This window comes from Vidua macroura, chromosome 27 (genome assembly GCF_024509145.1).
Source record: "Vidua macroura isolate BioBank_ID:100142 chromosome 27, ASM2450914v1, whole genome shotgun sequence".
NCBI classification, from domain to species: Eukaryota; Metazoa; Chordata; class Aves; order Passeriformes; family Viduidae; genus Vidua; species Vidua macroura.
Window position 1 is genome coordinate 1,624,121 of NC_071597.1, and position 17,826 is coordinate 1,641,946.

General features: G+C 44.1%; 1 protein-coding gene across 1 annotated transcript in view; it reads left to right on the top strand.

Annotated features, from left to right (window-relative positions):
• Positions 1-314: 314 nt before the first annotated feature.
• Positions 315-17,826, top strand: part of MAP3K3 (mitogen-activated protein kinase kinase kinase 3) — a 34,829-nt gene continuing 17,317 nt past the window's right edge. The window contains exons 1-7 of the mRNA XM_054000026.1: positions 315-500; positions 6,855-6,976; positions 7,411-7,500; positions 10,291-10,331; positions 13,281-13,380; positions 14,001-14,114; positions 17,017-17,137. Coding sequence (XP_053856001.1) covers positions 497-500; positions 6,855-6,976; positions 7,411-7,500; positions 10,291-10,331; positions 13,281-13,380; positions 14,001-14,114; positions 17,017-17,137 — 592 coding nt within the window. The 5' untranslated portion in view covers positions 315-496. The remainder of the gene's footprint in view (positions 501-6,854; positions 6,977-7,410; positions 7,501-10,290; positions 10,332-13,280; positions 13,381-14,000; positions 14,115-17,016; positions 17,138-17,826) is intronic.

Consider the following 17,826-nt stretch of genomic DNA (forward strand, 5'->3'; position numbering starts at 1 on the left):
CGCCTCCGACGGGCGGTGGGGGGGGCGTGGCTCTGCCGCGGCGCAATGGGCCCCCGTGATTGACAGCCGGCTCCGCGGGGAGGCGGGGCGGGCGGCGCGGCTGCGGGCGCGCCCATTGGCCAGCAGCGCCGTCGGGTGGGCGCCCCGGCGGCGCTGATTGGCGGGCGGCGGCGGGTGCCGCTGTGATTGGCAGGAGGCGGCGGGTGCGCGGCGGCCGCCGAGCGGTTTGTTTTGCGGGCGGCGGCGGGGCCGGCCCTCACGCACCGGGGGCACCGGGCCGCACCGGCAGCGCCCGCGCCCCTCCCGCCCCCGCCCGCCGCTCCCGGAGCGCGGCCGCCGGGAGGAGGCGGCGGCGCGGGGCCTGGGGAATGTGGCGGCGGCGGCGGCGGCTCTGAGCCCTCCCCCCCCCTTCCCCTCGGCCCGGCCGCCATGGAGCCGCGGCGGTGACAGCGCCGTCCCGCAGCGCCCGCCGCGAGCGGGGCCGCCGCCCGCAGACATGGGTGAGGAGCGGCGGAGAAGCCCCAGGAGCCGGGGCCGCGTCACGGGCCGGGGCCGCTGCGGGCGGGAAGGGGGCGCGGGGGCTCGGCCGGGCCCCGCTCCGGGCCCCGCTCCGGGGGCGCTCGGGCTCCTGGCGCCGGGCGGGCCCGGGCATCGGCAGCGCCGCGGGGGAACGGTGGATTTTCAAGGATTTTGGTTAAAATGGTAAAAAAGTCGGCGTTTACCGAACGGTGCGGTGCCCCGCCGGCCGGGATCAGCGCGGCGGGCTGGGCTCGGCTCGGGGGCTCTCAGCCTCCAGACGCTGGCTCTTCTTGAGACGGGAATTGTTGCGCTCAAGCTTAATTGGAGAAATTTTTAGCATTAAGTGCAGCTTGGGAGTCCATCAAAACAGGTTTTCTTTTATGGAGCTCCCCCCGAGTGCTCATTTGCCATTCTTAGCCCAGACAGCAACATGTAAAAACAAGCAAAGGAGTTGGAAGAACTCCTTTTCAAGAGGAAAACGTTATGAGGAGCTGCCATGACTGAATGTGATTGATTAATTCAAATTAATCTGGGTTTGGATCGTATGTCCTGTATAAAGAACTGCTTATGGAGGGGGTCTTGTTCTTCCTAATTCCTTTTTCAGCTTAAAGAGAGGTGCTAGAATGAAACTTTTAATTGCTCTAAACCAGAACTTACTCATACTTGCATATTGGCAAGGAAATTCCTGCTTTTCTAAGTCTGGAGTTTCATGGCTTCATGGGCTACAACTTAAACGTTTCTTCCCAACAACCAAGTTTAGTTTTCTAAGACTCTCCTTCGTTTAGTCTGTATGCATAATTAGCTTTTATACTTTGAATTCCAAAAGCATTGCAAATGTTATTCTACAACTACTCCAATATCTCTGTACTCTGATTTGATTTGGTAAATACAACAAATTCATGCAAATCCATCGCTAGATTTCTCTGCTACAGAGAGGAATAGTGTAATCCACTCTGTTTAGAGCAGCAGGGTGCTTCATAAACTTAAAATGGTTTAGAAGTAAGAACTTGGATTTCCATGAAAGTGTCTTCCAGTAGCAATTGGACCTGTGTTTGTAAACATGTGAGTGCAGAATGAAAAAGTAACAATTTCATGGACCACTCCACTGTAGCATTGTGTGTATCATGGCAGAGCTGCAAGCAGATTTTCCCTTTGTAATGGGAAAAAACCTAAATTCATTCAGCAACTGTGATCAAATAATCTGATTAATCATGGACAGTGGGCTGTATATCACGCTCTGATTTTTCTTTAATCTGGTGTTTCATAACCCACCTGGAGGGCACGTGGAGTGGCTGATGCCAGAGTTTGCAGGAGCTCCAGTGGTTCAGCCAGGGCTCACCTGGAGCGGTTCCGAGCCCTGCAGGGCCGGGACAATTCCTGGGGTTTGTTTCACTCCTTGGCAGGCTGGAAAACGGGGATGTGCATCCCTGAGCTGTGCAGGGTTTGGGGGTGCAGGCCCTGCTCCCTGCAGCCTTCCCCGCTCCCCGCTGGCTTTTCCTGCCTGTGTCACTTCCTTCCCTTGGCTCACACGCACCCAGCGACGCCGCGGGAGGGAGCGCGGCCCGGCGGGTCAGGATGGGCTCAAATCCCAAAGCCCACTCCTCCCCCTTGACTCGTGAATGAGAACAGGGACCCTGAATATATCCTGCAAGGATGGAGCTCTCTGATTTTTCCTCTCACTCCACAAACCGGGGTCGTTTGCGATTTCCTAAAGCAGCATTTTGGTACCACTAAAACTGCCCGCAGCAAAGGACTCAAAATGAAACTCTTTTCAAGGCTTTTTTGAGACCTTTAACATAGAGACAATTTGTCTAAAATTTCCTCATTGTCCCCAGATCTGCCAATCACTCGCCCAAGCCAGCTTTGCTGTTGTGGTGGTAGATAACAAATACACAGATGTGGTCACTTCTTTCTCTTTTACACCAAAATGGCATCACGTGTCCCACTGTGACACCATATAAAACATGATCCTGGAAAAGGGGGGTTCACAGACATATGCAGATACTTTCGCTCTTCTAACTTTCTGATTTTTTTTTTTTTTCTTTTTCTAAACTGTTTCCATTTCTGACTTGTTCAGACCTGTGTAACAAACCACGGATTGGTTGAAGTAAATGCTTTGTGGAGAGGAACAACTTTCTCTGTGAGCAGCAGTTCGCTTTTATCGAAGTTATAAAAATCCTTGAGTGTAGTTTTTAAAACATGAAAAGCATTTCCTGGACAACATCTTTCCTGCACAAAGCAGAACTGTGTTTCCCAGACCGACTGGAGACCAGGCAAAACAGGGTCTCTCAGTGCTCCAAAAATTGCTTCATTTTCATTTGTAGCAGCTTCTGCATTGTGTGATTAATGTAATGCTGCTCCACATGCTTCTCCAAGTCAGCCTATGGAAATCCTGTGTTGGGATGGAACTAAAGAAGTGCTCATGCTCTCAGCATTAAATCCATCACACTGCTGTCCTCACCAGATACAGCTCAGATCAGTATTTGACTTCATTTTATCCTTTTAAGAGAAATGCTCTGTCATGTCCTACCTCATCAACATAGGGATGAATTACAGGATGTATGGTTTAGTAGTAGGGCACCAACAGCTCAGTGTAAGACTACTAAAAAATGTATAATAAGATTCAAACTCACCTGTAGTTGTTCCATCCCCTTTGTTAGAACATTAACTGTTGCCATTTTATGAAGATAAATAATATTTTGGAGTAGAATGACCGCAGTGAGTAAGATACAGACCTTGCAGGGCACTAACTGGGGTTTATAGAATATCCTGAGTTGGAAGGAACCCACAGGGATGGTGGAGTCCAGCTCCTGGTCCTGCTCAGGACACCCCAACAATCCCACCCTGTGCCTGACAGCATCGAGCTCTAGTGTTTGCCAGATGCTGCCCTTCAGAGTTTGTGTTGTAAATTCACAAGTTGCCTCAGCTAGTAAATAAATTCTCTTCATAGCCGAGCTACAGTCTGTAATAAAGAACACACAGTTGGCTGGATGTGTCCTCTGTGCCACAAGTGAGTGACTGCTGACTCCACACAGCCTGGAACCTGGGGTGGAACACCTGTAGCCAGCCATTGCAACCACTGATCTTTGTTTTCCAGTGATGATTCTGTTTAGAGGAGAATTCTTATTCCCAGACATATTCTTTGATGGACTTGATTTCTTGTCATCAGCCCTCAGTTATAAACTGCTTTCTTAGCTCGTTTGCTTCTTGCCCAAAGGAACTCTGCCAAGACAAGCTCTTCTTCATCCTCCTGGTATCTGGCCAAACCCAAACTGCACTGTAGTGGAAAACTTGTAGCCCAGCTCTTCCCTGAGTGTTTTGGGTGGTAGGAAGGTCGGGGATATTCCAGGCCATAGGTTGTAGTATTTTGTTGTGCACGGTTTCAGCCTTTGTCTGCCAGGTGACTCCAAGGCTGCTCTTAATACCATCAAAATGAAAGAATACCAGTAAATTGGAGGCACTCCAGTAAAGGTAAAAGGTTAAATGTTCAACTGTAAAGTTGGAAACTTAAAAAAAAAGGAAAAAGTTGTGCCATTGCCTACCTGGAACTTTAGCTTCATTCACAGCTGTTTCTTCAGATTTTCATCCCACAAGGGGTTACTTAGTGCTGAGATAGATCCCAGCACTTATTTCCTTTGGCTGATGTGCTTCTCAAAAAGCAGCCTCTTGCTTTGGTTGTGTTACTTACACCGCTTGCTTCTTTCACATGCAGTTGGAATGTCAAGGAGTGCTCTCCCTTCTCCACTGCCACAATGTGGTTATTGTCTCATTTGGCTTGTCTTGGACAGCAGAGATTTGGTGGGTTTTCATTTGGATTTTTTTATATTCTCTGCTCTGCGTTCCTTTTTTAAGATTTTTTCTGTAATTAACACCTTCTGCAAATGCATTGGGAGATTTCTTTTCCTTCCCTTTCATGATCTGGTCTAGGCTTGATGTTTCTGGTATAACATTCTGGAGTCCACAGTGGATGTATCTCAGATGTTGGGTGCTCTCAGGACCAAGTTAAGACTTGCCTTCCAGTGCCTGAAGAGAGCCTGCAAGAAAGGCAGGGAGAGACTTTACAAGTGCCTGGGTGGACAGGACACAGGGAATGGCTGCCCATTACCAGAAGGCAGGGATAGATGGGATGTTGGGAAGAAGTTCCTCCCTGGGAGGGTGGGCAGGCCCTGGCACAGGTGCCCAGAGCAGCTGTGGCTGCCCCTGGATCCCTGGCAGTGCCCAAGGCCAGGCTGGATGGAGCTTGGAGCAGCCTGGGACAGTGGAAGGTGTCCCTGGATGAGCTTTCAGGTCCCTTCCAACCCAAACCATTTTGGGATCCTGTGAAAGCTAAAACAGAAACTATTGGTTTTAGCAAAGATAATCCTAATGTGACTTCTGTTCTGACTGGGACTTTTTCAGATGTTTCCACCTTACAAAGAGGTGCATTTTTCCTGTTCTGCTTTTAACTTGTAGCAGGATCTGCTCCCTGCGTGCTTTACAAGCCGTGTGTGTTCCACATCTGTCATCTTTAAGCATTGCGAAAATCTAGTTTGTTATTCAGACACTGATTAATTATGAAGCCAGCCTTCTGCATAAAACATAAGCTTACTGCTTTGGAAAGACTCGTGAACAAATGCAGGACACGAAATTGCAGAAACAAATAGTCCCACTGAGTCCCTTTTACAGAGAAGTACCAGTGGGAGCCAGTCCATCGTTTGGTGTCCAGCAGCTGTCCCCAGGACAGCTCTTCCAAATGCAAGTGATTACCCATCAAACCATTGCCATGAATCAGGGATGAGTGTGTGAGCCGTGGTGGATTCTTAAAATTAAATTTCAGTTACTTACAAATCAGCTTCAGAAATGCTCATTTCAATTCAAACTTCTCAAAGTGACATAGTGAGGGAAGAAAGGAGGAGCTGTGCATATCAGGCACTGCACACCTGACACACCATCATGGGAGTAGGGCTGTGATAACCTTGTCTGGCTCACATCATTTCTAGAAGTCCCAATTATCAAAAAAAAAGCTTTTCTTTCAAAACTAAGGTTCAGGTCCTCCCAAACTCTTTTGGAAAGGACAGATTCTCCTGGGCATGTCCAGAGCTGATCAAATCATTGCTTCAAATTCCATGCCTAAGTAATGCCTTAATATCAGGAAGGATTTAACCGAGTGTATTATTTGCCAAGGAAACAACACTTTATCCCTAAAACCTTTTTGAGTCTTGATATGTGAGACAGCAGCCGGGCAATCCAGAGGGCAGGAGTGTGCCAGGAGCAGTGACAGCATGAGGTGCTGCTTTGTTAGCTGTGGCACAGTGCCTGGCAGCCAAGTGCCCAGTGCAGTCCCATTTTGGACAGAACTTCACTTGGCAGCTTCCTTTACCTTTTGCAGTATCAAGGAATTTAGGGTCGTTACCCTTGCTCAAGGAAAGGATTAATTTCCATAGCTTTTAGACCTTCATCTGCCATCCATCACAGCCCAGCTACTGTGCATTTCTCTCCTTTTACATCTTTGTTTTTTTCTCTAAGCACAAAGTTCTGCTAAGTATTGCTTCTCAAAACGAACAGGCAGTGGGAGAGAATACTTGAAATTGGTTACATCAGGAATCTCCAGAAAGTAATTCTTAGTCAGTGGAACATACAAGAAAAAAAATCAATGTGTGTTTTTATATTGCTGCAAGGCAAGAAGCCTTGAATTGAACCTGCTGCATTGTACTTTGCCAGCAGACAGTGTTCCTAGTGCTGATCTTGAAATCTCATAAAATGGTTTGAATTTTATTCCATCAGCTTGTTCTGAGGTAAGAGAGGAACGTGTTGGGGCAATCAGTGCAAGTGGATTTGTGTTCACAGATACTCCAAGATGAATCTTCGTCCAGATTTTCATTTCTCTTTCTACTGGCCGTGGTTTGTTCCACTAGCAGGCAAGAATTCAGAGTTAACAGAATATAAAATGGGAAAGAACAGACTTCTACCGGGTTTTCCTTGGCAGAAGCACGTCAGTTTGCCCTTCCTAAATGACCTGTGATGGTCTAGCAAATCTGTCCAGGTTTACTGTTTGTTGTGAAGACTTTTGAACAGAATTAGGAGCTGGGGATATTCATTCTCATCTGTACTCTGGCCAGATCCTTCTGTGATATTGGACGAGTGACTTAACATTTATCTGTCAATTTATTATGTCATGATATTCAGTTAAGTTTGGGCTTTTTTATGACTAAATTAAATCACAATGTATTTGCAAAGATCCTAAAAAGGATTGTTGTTCTATGAGCCAGCAGAAAACCAGTGTAGAAGCGCCAGAGGTGCAGAAATGATTTGTGCTCACTCAGACAACTTACTCCTAAAATTCTTGTGCATCACAGATGAACAAGAGGCTTTGAAGTCCATCATGAAGGACCTGGTGGCACTCCAGATGGGCCGGCGTCACCGGCTGCCTGGCTATGACACCATGAAGAATAAAGACACTGCTCACTCCAACAGACAGGTAATGGGCCAGTATGTGCATGCCTGAACTGGTGACCTGGGGGCAGAAGGGCCAGAGCAGGTGGGCAGAGAATCTGACTGGCTCACATCCTTGGCTCTGTCCTGTGCTTCCAACAGCCAAAGCATCAGATGTGAAGTAGCTCCTTGATCCTGCTCAGGCTGTGGCAAATATGGTAGTTTTTCTACTTTTTATATTTTTATATAAGATTAATGAATTTCATATATCATATCAACTGTATATATTATATGCTATACATTCATGTAGTTTAATAAAATATTCAATATATATTACATTATACATGTATGTATACTGCATTCTCCCCATATGTGTTTTTTATGGGGTTTGGTCTGCCCAGCTGAAAAATTTAGCAAGTGGCTTTCTGATTTCACAGTCATATTTCCATTTTTTAAAGTTACTTTATTCTTTTTTTAAAGAAAAAACACAATGCCAGCAGTCCCCCCCTCTTGGGCAGCCCTGCAATAATGAACCAGTGTGCCTCTGCAGTGGAAGAAAAAAAAATTCCGGTAAGAAAACTGACTTCATTTCCATATTAGCAATTATAAATTAGGAGTATGGCTTCAAGTTGTGTGCAGTGACTTTATGGAGTTCCTTTAAGCAGGTGGCAGGCAGGGAAAGCTTTTCTTCCCTGACTCTGTCCTGGTGTAGCACTTTTATTGTGGGGTCAGGACTAGGGGAAAAGGCCTTAAGCTGCAGGAGGGCAGGGTTAGATGGGATATTGGGAAGAAATTCCTCCCTGGGAGGGTGGGCAGGCCCTGGCACAGGTGCCCAGAGCAGCTGTGCTGCCCCTGGATCCCTGGCAGTGCCCAAGGCCAGGCTGGAGGGTGGAAGGTGTCCCTGCCATGGCAGGGTGGCACTGGGTGGGATTTGAGGTCCCTCCCAACCCAAACCAGTCTGTGACTCCCAAGGTGAGGAGGACCTCAATGCTTTGAGGTCTTGTTCGGTTCATTCCACATTTCTCCAGACTTTTTCATGGAGAAAACAATGGTGTTGATGTTCTGGTAGGAAGGAAGGACAGAATAATGCAGCTTTGTCTGGAGATGCTGAATGTCATTTAAATGAAATGCTCAAAGCAAAAGCAACAATTTTAGTCAAAAACTGTTTGTCCATTACTGTCATTCAAAATCAAATCAAGTTACTGGCAGCAAGACTGACATGAACAGGAGAAGTTTCCTATGTCAGTAAAATAACTCTTCTCAGTTTTATTCCTGTTACAGGTTTAAGCTTTTTGGAGCAGGCTTTGAAGTTCATGTCTGTCTTCCTTACTCTTTGCCTGCTCATAATCTACTTGTTCAACTGGATCTGGGGTTTCCTTGAATGTGTTGGACAAATCCATAGATGGAGTAGTACAAAATCCTTTTGAAATCACTTTGAAACAGAAATCCAGAGATCAAAATCCGTAAAATCAAAATCCTTAAATCAAAATCCGTAATTGTGATTTATGATACCACGTCTTAGAACTGGAACAATGAAGTGATAAAGTTGGATTTGCCTTTTTGATCATCTCTCAGGACAGTTTATGTGAATTGCTTTAAGAAGTGATGGGTTCACTGCTTTCAAGGGAAACTGCAAGCACTGGATGTGTAGCTCCTCTGGGCTTTCTCTGGAACAGGAGCACCAAGATCACTCTGAACACCTTTTCTTAGGTCTTTGATAAATAGACATGAATGGGCAGTGTCAGGTCCTTTTGGAAAAATGAAGCAATAAATGCCAAATTCCATCCCCTTTTTCCTTTACTCCAAATTACAGGTTTCAAAGCAAGCAATGGAGTTGAGGAAAAGGTTGGAGTTTGCTTGAGTACCAGCAAGTAAAAGAGAGGCTTCCAAAGAGCCCTGGGGATCCTTTAGTGTTGTCTAATTTCAGCTGGTGAGAGCTATGTCACTGGGCTGCTCCAGGGCCTAAATCACACCTGAGGTCAGAAATTTAATCTGAAAAATGGTGTGAATTCCATTTCATCCAAACTGTCCTGTTTAGTTCCTTTAGACCGGGCTACTTAAAGTAGTATAATGTTAAAGCCAAACCAGAGCCTTGCTTTCCTGAAAACCCTGATACAAAGCAATCATTCCTTCAAGCAATGTCTAAGAACACCTTTTTGATCAGGAGTTGGCTGCTAGACATCTTTTGTAGGATGTTACTCCTGTGCTGTTTGTGGCATTGTTCCTTTACTGATCAATTCAAATGGGTTCTCTAGAATTTGTTTCATTTGGGAGCAATTCTAGACTAAGTTCTTTCTCTTCCCACATCTGAAAAACCACTCTTTAAAGTTATGTGTGAGTGACCCACCTGCAGCTGGCCGTTGCTGGGATTGGGAAGGTCATTTTCTCTGGTCCATGCTGTCCCTCCATGCTGCAGGAATTCCGTGTGCTCCCAGGGACTCCGTGGGTCCTTTTGAACTGCATTCTTGACCACTGGGCCTGCCAGAAACTTCCTCCAGCTAAAGAGCATTTCCTGGCCACGTTTTTTTTTGAAGTTCCTAGATGTATGATTGCCTATTGTCTGAGGCTTTCACAGATGGCTTAATCTATTCCAATCACATAAATTGTGCAGCAGAAATGATGGAGTCTTATCAGAGTAGATTTTTCCCTTTTATTTTTATCTTTCTGACCTAAATTGGGATTTGAACTTCAATGTCCAGAGTTGAAAGTTCAGCTTGTTGACTCTTGCATGCCACCCAGCATCTTCTGAGTTTACAGTGACTGCACAGGTTGCACAGTCAGTGCTTTTAAATATCATGTGGAGGTGATAAAACCTTGGAACTTTAAAAGGTGACACAGAATCAACCTGTTTGTAACTCCAAGTTTCAGGAGCTGCATTTTTGCAAAAGCAGAGATTTAGTCCGTGTCTTAAGAATAAAGAATAATAAATAGGAATACAAATTCTAAAGTAGGAGTAGGAATAAAAAATGTAGCACATTCCCTCTCTGTTTTCTGCCATGCATGCTTTGAGCATGCTTAAAGAAAATTGCCTTCAGATTAATAAGCAGTTAGGACTGAATTTCAGATTTTTCCCATGCAGTGTTAAAGATTAATTTTTTTTTAAAGTTTATTTCAATGTCCTCTGTTGAAGTGCCAGTTTACAAAAATTACAGCTTAGTTTTTACCCCTCTCCTTCTCTTTCTCCTGCAGCAGTTTCTCCATTCCTCGTGTGCTGTGTCCATGTGTCAGCCACTCATTTCCACAATCTGCTTCAGCTTCTGTGGAGAAAGTTAAAATACTAAAATCATAATATGGCATTTGTGTGCTGTTGTGTGTGCCAGAGTTTGATTGTGAGCTCACCTTTTGTTCTTTCTCCTGCAGAATGATGTCAGGATAAAGTTTGAACATAACGGGGAGAGACGGTAAGTTGGCCTTCACTGCTTTGATTCTTTGCTTAGGAGAGTAATTTAGTCATCAGTAATTTAGCTTAAATATTTTGTTGGCTTTGCTTTCCTTTTTCCTGAATGGAAATCACACAGTGAAGGCAATAACAAGCAGCTCACACACAACTTGGTTATTTTTAGAGATCAGTGTGTCATAAAGCACTGATTTATTTCCATAACATTTATTTGTAAGTGAACTGCAGCATTTTTAAAAGCTGTCCAGCCTGAAAGAAGTTCAACCTGAAAGTCTTATTTCAGATATGTTCCCATTTTGTTTCATTTAACTGAAACCAAATGAAGCTGATCAAATCAGCATCATTCTTTTCTAGTTTCTCACTTCCTGATGCCCTGTCACTATCACTGTCCTGCTGTGATTGAGCAATAGATACAGCAAGGGAAGGTTTTTTTTCATTGGTGTAAAAGCTTCTTTGTTATTTCCTCTGATATTTGGTTTTGAGAGACATTTTTTTACAAGAAAAAAACAGAAATAATTGAAATAGCAGTTTCAGTTTTTACAGCATTGTTTACAATGGGTAAAATTGCTGAAATATTTCAAAGTAAGTCTCAAAAAGCCTCTTATTTGCTATCAGTTGAAGAGGAACTCTTGAAACATTTAATGACTTGTGGCTGTGTGAACAAGAAGGCTCCAGGCTTGTCTGTGGTCGCTGGGTCTGCTCTCACTGAGGGAAAACATGATCTTGATGCTGGGCTATAGTGTCCATATTTTGGAAGATATTAACTGGGTTGAAAGCATGAATGTATGTGCCATCTTCACAGCCATCTTGTGGGAATCCTTTGGTTTCTCCCAGGCCAGGCAGTACTTCCAACATGAAGTAGTTTGCAATTTCAAGATAAAATGCAAATTTAATGTCAGTGGCACAGGAGGACAAGTTGTCTGTAGTGATCCTCACAGCCTGTTCTAGCAGAGGTTATTGGCTGAGTTGTTGAAGCTCCTCCTTTGTCAGATTTTGAGATTTTTGTTAGGAAAGCAGAGCTGTTCTCTGTTGGCAAAGCAGGCTGTGGAGAATAATTTCTACTCTTCCTCAAAACTTGAACTGTTTCTTTCACTGAAATCCTATGTGATGAATTCTGTCAGTGACTTCTTGTGCTGTGGGAGAAATTTTACAGGTAATCATCACTGGGATTTGCTTCCTCCTTTGTCAGCCAGGTCTGCTCAGCACTCTTCTGTGTCAGGGGCTTTGTGGGGACAACAACAGAGCCACAGTGGGACATGTCACAATTACTTGTCACACTGTGTCACCACAGGCTTATCATCTTGCCTGTCTGCTGGGTGCACTCCGGGGGACAGAAGGGTTTTCTCCTGTTTTTTTTTTTTTCTAAAATGAAAAGGTTGATTGTATGTCAGTCTGATTATGCAGTTGTGCTCGCCTGAGTTCCCTGCTCCCAGCACAGTGTGCAGTTCCAGACAGGGAGCTTGCACCAGAATGTCAGTGTGTGTGCTTGGTTTCACGGGAGCTGCCAGATCTAACCACAAATATTTAAGGTGGTCAGGCAGGAATGGGCTCCTTAAACCCTGCAGTCCACGATTTTGTGTTAGAGGAGTGCACAGAGTTTTTAAACTAATAAAATTTGTGGCACCTGAGAACAGCTCTGCTTTTGAAAGCTTTGAGTGTAGAATGGGAGCCTTTATAAGGGACTGAGGCGTTTGTGTGGTGCCAGCGTACTGTGATTTCACATATGGGTTTCTTAGGAATATGTAGAAAATGTTATTGTGGGCTGCTTTTTAACAAGGACAATTATTTGCAAACAGCTGAATGCTGTAGGTCTGGTAGCAAGATAACCCTTCATGGGAAGGGGCTGAGGAAGCCAGGGTAATTTAAAACAAAAGCTGCATCTCCTGAAAGGATAGCCAGGGCTGATGAAGCTGTGTGGATGGATGACTGGGAAGCTAAGCCTTCTCTCCAAAGCACAGGTTCATCACAGAGCCACAGAATCCCAGGATGGTTTGGGTTGGAAGGGACCTCAAAGACCCAGTGCCAGCCCTGCCATGGCAGGGACACCTTCCACTGTCCCAGGTTACTCCAAGCCCTGTCCAGCCTGGCCTTGGACACTTCAGGGACCCAGGGGCAGCCACAGCTTCTATCTATGGCCCCTACAGAAAGCCCCTGTCCCTCCCTTTCCCCACAAACTCCTGTGAGATAATTCAGGGTCTCACTGAGATGCCTCTACGAGCAAGAGCAGGTCTTGAGTTTCTGTGGTCCACTCAGTAAATTGGAAGTGCAAACAGTCCTTTGATCATTTGTAGTGTGCTGATGTAGCAAAAGAAATAGGAGGGAGATAAATATAAAAAAACCTGAAAGCTTTTTCGTTGAAACAGATTTTTTTTTTTTTTTCCTGAAAGTTAACTAGCAGAAATTGCATCGGAAAGAACACTAATCTTCCAACTGAGGACAAAAAGTATAGCCAGATATTATAATAGTTCATGTGTGAAGAGGATCTTGGATTGTTTAGCCTGGAGAAGAGTAGGCTCGGGGGAGACCTTGTTGTATCCTGTTATTTCTGCCTCGTGACAAGTTTGTTAATTGGTGCTCACAATCCAGCTCTTTGTGGCAATATCTCATCTGTGCCAAAGCAGGTGGTATTTTTTAAGCCAAGGTGCACAGGGCATTTGTATCCTGTTATGTGAAAGACATTTATTCAAAAAAGAATTCTTTTCTGCCCAGGGACAAAGGGATTCTATTTGAAATCTCCAGCTGAATATTGCATTTTGACAAACTGTATGGAAATGAGCCAGAGATCAATAATCCCTTATTGAACTAATGCATATAAATTTAAATTTGCAAGGTTCACTACTTGCTTGTGGATGAAAGGAGACATTCAAATGTGGTTTTAATGGTTCAGCCATGTGATTTGATTGCATTATCAGGTGTATCTCTGAACTGAGTCCGTGACTCTCTTTCCTCCCAGGATTATCCCATTTGTCCGTCCCGTGCGCTACGAAGATGTGCAGCAGAAAGTGAAAACAGCATTTGGGCAGCCCCTGGACCTCCACTACATGAACAACGAGGTACTGAGCTGTCAGTGCTCTCTGCATGACACCTCCTTTCCCCATCACAAATTCCCTACCCAGAAATTAAATTTTCGGGTCTTTCTTTAATACAAACCATTGCTGAATCCCTGATCCAAAGGCAAATGTGCTGATCCTGGTAAAGCATCTCACTGATGTGTGTGTTGTACAGACATCAGCATCTTGTTCCCTTGTTCTGCTGCTGCTTAGGACACTCTTTCTACTTGAAACCAAATTTCCACGTGATCATTAGTTCTGGATTCATAAATATTCTGAGACCATTTTCTCCTCCGAGAGTCAGGGGCTGACAAGTCTCTGTTCTTTGCAAACAGCAAATGCAGGTAGCAATTCATACTTTTGTGGGTGGTGCTCTAGAGGAGTTTGCATTAGGGTCAGCCATTTCTCTGACATGGGAGGAAAACCTCATTAAAAAGGACAGTAAGAGAGTATTGGAATGAAAATTTGTGGAATAACTGAGCAATCAGAATCTTGTTTTACAGTCTGGTATTTTTCTAGTATTTGTTTAAATACCCATTGTATTTAAAAAACCCATTGTAGAAGTAGACTTTTTTTTTTTCTGTCTTTTCTAATGATTTTCTTCCATGCTCTTGATTTTGCAGCTTTCTATTCCTTTGAAAAACCAAGATGACCTGGATAAAGCTGTGGATCTCTTAGACAGGAGCTCGAATGTGAAAAGCCTGAGGATACTATTGCTGTCCCAGGACAGAAACCATGTAGGTAACAACTGGGACTGCAGCAAAATCAAGGGGTTTACCCTTAAGACTCTAAAGCATGATGGCAGCATTAACTGAGTGTGACAGGGATTATAAAATCACTCTTGCCAGGCACAAATGCATGTGTTGATCCTCTTTGCATTGGCTCAGCTATAGGTGTCTCTTTGTGTTGGGCTTTTTTTCCCTAACTTCAGCAGCTGTTTGGCAGCTAAAACATTGCAGCTTTTTAAGCTGTCATGTGAAGGCCACTTTATATCAAATACCCAGTGGCTGTAGGCAGAAAACACTCGATGAGTTTGGTTTGCAGAGAAGTTTTATTAGCTTTGATTAATAGCACAGTGATGAAAATGCATGGAATCATTTTGCCTTTAGAGTACAGGTGTCCTTGAAGAAAAGCCTTTATCACTTTTCTGCCTGGGTGAGAAGTCTGGGGACAGCTTCCAGTGATTTTTCAGCTCTGTAGCCCTAATGCATTGGAAACTGAGTTGCCTTTGCTGATAGTGGTGTATTCAGACCCAAGATGAACTGGGTTGTCTCTTGGTTCACTCTCCTCTACCACAGGTGGCTGTGGCAAGTGAGTGTCAATGTAGTTTGCTTTTTCAGCAGACAAGATCATAATATGAGAAATAAATCTTTAAGTCAAGCTCCCAAAGATGCCCATTTTAGACAATGAATGAACTGCAAGATGAAGAAGGCAAAAGGAGTCAGAATTTTCCCTTATTCCTGATCTGTGACTGAAAAACACAGTTCACTCAACCAATATAGATTTTTTTTTCTTCAGAATTAAGGTCATGCAGCTTTTCAAACCAAAGACCTCAATAGCTTAGATAGTTGATTTGCAAATTACCACATTCTTCTGAAGAGTGTGACACAAAAAGCTGCTCTGTTGGTAGTAGCTTGTCAGTCTGGAATGTTCATCCCTATTCAAGTTCTGCAGGCTGGAGCTCAACTCTTGAAATAATCACACCTGTAATTCTTGGCAGTCATGATAACTTAAATGTACTTCTTGCTATTTTTTAATTTGATAATCCATGGTAATGGAAATACAAATAATTTCAGGAGTGTTAACAGCCCTTTCCCAAATGACTGGGAAGGTGTAGGAGGGGATGATGCTGTTCCTTGTCCTGTGCAATTGTTGCTGCCTGTTCTCTAAGATAACACTTGGCGAGAAGGTCTTTGGTCTGACCTGGTGCAGTCAGACCAAAGTTCTGTGTTGTCAGGAAACATCCTGTGAAAGGTAGCCCCAACTTTTGGTACAACACACTCAGACAATCCTCTTTCCAGGCCTCTGTTCAGTGCCTTCAGGCTGCAACCAGATGTCACATGATGCCATCTAACTTTGCATAAACACTTGGTAAATCTCACCCTGTGCCAGCCAGTCACTGCTGATGTCCTTTTTTATTAGCTGTTTTTTCCTCTTTTGCTCAAAGCAGAAACAAACAGCCTTCACTAAGTGCCACTGTTTCCCCCCCTCTCCTCCAACTTCCTCTGCTGCTCTGAGTTGCCTGATGGGAGAGCCCTCCATGGGATAAAGCCCACAAGCCTGAAGGAGGTTTCTTGGCTGCATGATCTCATCCCACTGAGGGAGCGGGAAGCATTATTTTTCCTGAAGTACAGGATGCAGATTTTCTTTTGGTTGTGCTCTTCTTTTTCTGGGGATGGAAAGGTGACTTTGGCACAAATAGGTACAGAAAGCAAATGAACTTTACAGCAGTAGCTGGGTCCCTTGTACAGGAGCCTGTGTCTGTGAGCAGCACTCAGATTAATTTTCTCATGCCTCTTTCTGCAACTCATTTCTTTTCTCACTCAGTTCACCCCTGCTGCCAGTTTTTTCTTTGTAATTAGAAACTAGTGGGGAGAGCTGGTGAAGTTGGAGCACCTGTGGTACCAAAGGCAGACTGTCCATCAGCAGGGTGACCTCTGCACCCTTTATCCCTCTCCCATGGACCTGCCCATGGTGGAGTTCATGTGACTTCAATCAGGCTCTTTCCTTACTGCTTTCAGGTGTATGTACTCATTAAATGTGCATCCATCCAGTACTTCAATATCAAATTGAAGTATTTGAATTGTTGTATCTCGTTTGCCTGTCATGCTCAAATAATTTTCAGAAGTCAGAATTTATTTCCTTGAGGTGTCTTTGGTTGTGTTCTTTTCAAATAAGATCAATTCTATAACTCAAGAGGAAGGGACTATTACACCTTCTTGTAAAACTAGGTGTGTTGGGTCAAGGTTAAAATTGAAAGTGTCTGCAGGTATTGAGCCCCTGCTTTAACACAGGACCTCATTGGCTTGGGGGAGGTTTCATGTGTCTCATTCCTCTTCCTGCTTTGAATGAGATGAGGGCTCTGTGGAAAAATTATCTTTAATTAGATAATATCTATGTAAGTTCAGGGGAAGGATGAATAAATTCATCTTGGCATCTCCAGACTGTTGGTGCTATTAAACTCTCCAGAATTTATTTTTACTTAGTCTGAGTTATGAATTTACTTTTTAAAGGCTGTTTGGAGTCAGGTTGTTTCTGGAACAGTGCAAGATTCAGAATTTATTTCTCCTGGCCAAGGTGGCTGATGGAAATTGTAGGTGCTTCTGTGTTCTGGTCTCAGGGGGTGCCAGGAGCACCTCGTGTTTCACAGTTACCTGCTAGAGTCAGACACTGAGACCTGCAAATCATGCACTTGAGTTGAGCTGCACTTGTTCTACTTCTCTGACTCCTGTTTTACACCATAGTTGTAGACCTGGCTCTTTTGCTGTCTTTCTGTTTGTGTTTTCTGAATTAATAAGATTTCAGGCTCTAGAACTGTTGCTCAGCACTTTCTTGATACTAAGCATAATATTTTTTTAAACTGCTTGAGCTCCTTTGTCTCACTTTATTTTGTTTTATTCTTTTCATTTTACCCAACAGACCAGTTCTTCACCCCATTCTGGACTGCCCAAGCAAGTCAGGATTAAAACTTCCCAGTCTGTAGGGGATGTGAGCACACCCTATCAGCAGCCAGAACCCAGAAGCAGGCATCTGTCTGTCAGTGAGTATTTTTGCCACTTCTACATGTTTCTGTTTGTTGAAATGTAGCTTTTGGGCACTAGTGTTTATGGTACAGCATTTAGGAGAGCCATGAGAAATTGAAAGGTTATTCTGGGACAAGGCAGTTCATTTTCAAAAGCTCTTAATATGTTTACAGTAGAATGTTTCAAAGTTCCTTGCTAAGTTGTGGAACAGCTGAGGAGCTGCTAAAGGGGATGTCCTAAAGCCAGAGCCATTGTGGTTAGAAATTTGGAAAGCTGATGTGAGTCTAAGCTTTTTATTTAGATTGGCAATTTCAGTTCATGTAACCTAGATTTGATTTTTTTAAGTCGGGCTTTGGAATCTGTCCTGTCTCCTGTAATCAAGCATTTTGCTAGGAATTACTATTGCCTATCCAGCTAGTGTCCTACATTCTGAGTTGCCTCAACTTTCACTTCTAGAATTATCAAGTGAGTAGAGCACAAGACAAAATCAGAGGTACACAAAAGATAATCAAAAAAATCAGAGTAATATGTACCTCTGTCTCATTTCTTTGGGTTTCTGTTAGCTCAGTGAACTCCTGTTTGGGGGAAATGTTCATGTAAGACTTCTGTAGTTTTTATGACTGTTTTTATGACAGCTATTTTGGGGCTTGTCAGAGCTAATGCCTGAGGACAAGTGATGCCAGTCACACAGGGCAGTACCAGGAGC